General features: G+C 44.9%; 1 protein-coding gene across 1 annotated transcript; it reads left to right on the forward strand.

The window, feature by feature from the left end:
- The first annotated feature begins 449 nt into the window (after positions 1-449).
- SARC_14231 (hypothetical protein) lies at positions 450-1,147 on the forward strand. The gene has a single exon (XM_014291637.1). The coding sequence runs from the start codon at positions 484-486 to the stop codon at positions 1,096-1,098; it is 615 nt and encodes a 204-aa protein (XP_014147112.1). The 5' UTR covers positions 450-483; the 3' UTR covers positions 1,099-1,147.
- The last annotated feature ends 264 nt before the right edge of the window (positions 1,148-1,411 follow it).

The following is a 1,411-nucleotide window of genomic DNA, read 5'->3' on the forward strand; positions in this document are numbered from 1 at the left end:
TATAATATAATATATATATATATATATATATATATATATATATATATTATATATATATACATATACTATATATATATATATATATATATATATATATATATATAGTATATACATGCATATACATGTATATACAACACATATTTAGTAGATGTATTTCCGTCAAAATCACGTTGATGCAAGTTAAGACTCGGCTCTAATTTTTTGATATGTGTTGTGTATTTGTGAATATTTATGTTGATTATTCTGTAGATAAACATCAATATTCCACTCCACTTAGTATTATACCCATGCACATGAATGCCCCGGTGCCTTCATGTGTACTGTGATTTCCCTTAATGTTCGCTGTCCTATACATACACCATTTCGTCTTACAATCGCGTGTGTGGGTATGCGTTTTAAACCTTCCGAGTTCTATATGCCAATTTTGTTTAAAAATATTTTCCACACCCAGGCCACTCCACATATCCCACGCAAATCTCTGAGATGAAACGCCCCCACGACTGGAACAAACTGTTCCCTTACTGCTGGGCCATCGTAGCCCTCATACTCTTCTCCACCGGGATTGTTGGCTTCCTTGGTTACGGGTCGGCTACCAAGGATATCATCTTCCTGTCCATGGCACCTGACAATGGCATCAGCACCACCGCCGCCGTGTTCTTCTTACTGTATGGCTTATATACCATTCCACTTTGGATTAACGTTTTATTCCAGACGTTTGAACGCCGCTGGGGTATCCCCACACACACACATCGCGGCGAACGGGTGTGCATGTGCGGATTGTCTTTGAATCCGTTCGTCGCACGGCTCATGTTCCGAACTTCCATCCTCGCAGCTCAACTAACCATCGCCCTAGCCATTCCCTATTCTTTTGGGTACCTACAGGCCCTGGTGGGGTCGTGCGCTATAGCGCTGGGGACCTTTATCCTCCCCGCAATCATGTACCGACACTTTAAGAGGAAGCAGCTGGGTATGCGGTCGCTGGGAGGCTTGTACTTTATTATGTTGGTGGGTGGGGTGATACTGGTGTGTGGGACCATTGTGGCGATCATCAATATCGTTAACCATATCAGCGAATATTCTCTGTTCGGGGGCTTTTAGAACAGGGCAGTCGCCTCGGGCAAGGCAGGGCAGTCGCCTCGGGCAAGGCAGGGCAGTCGCCTCGGGCAAGGCAAGGCAGAGTGGAGGTATAGCCTAATGTGAATAAAGTACCGAAGTTTAATTCGCCGGCGTACTGGTCAACGGTATTGTACATGCCACTGCAAGAGGGAGCAGCTAGGCACGAGTTCATTTGTAGCCACATACGTTGTGGTGCTGTTTGGTGGTGCGTTACGCTGGTGTGTGGCATGATATTCGTATCGTGAGCCATATCAACGAGTATTGTCTGCTCGGAGGGGTTTAGTCAGGGGAATCC

This window comes from Sphaeroforma arctica, assembly GCF_001186125.1.
Source record: "Sphaeroforma arctica JP610 unplaced genomic scaffold supercont1.4328, whole genome shotgun sequence".
NCBI lineage: Eukaryota > Ichthyosporea > Ichthyophonida > Sphaeroforma > Sphaeroforma arctica.

Coding starts and splice junctions, on each gene's coding strand:
- SARC_14231 (XM_014291637.1), top strand. CDS start 484: ATGAAACGCCCCCACGACTGGAACAAACTGTTCCCTTACTGCTGGGCC.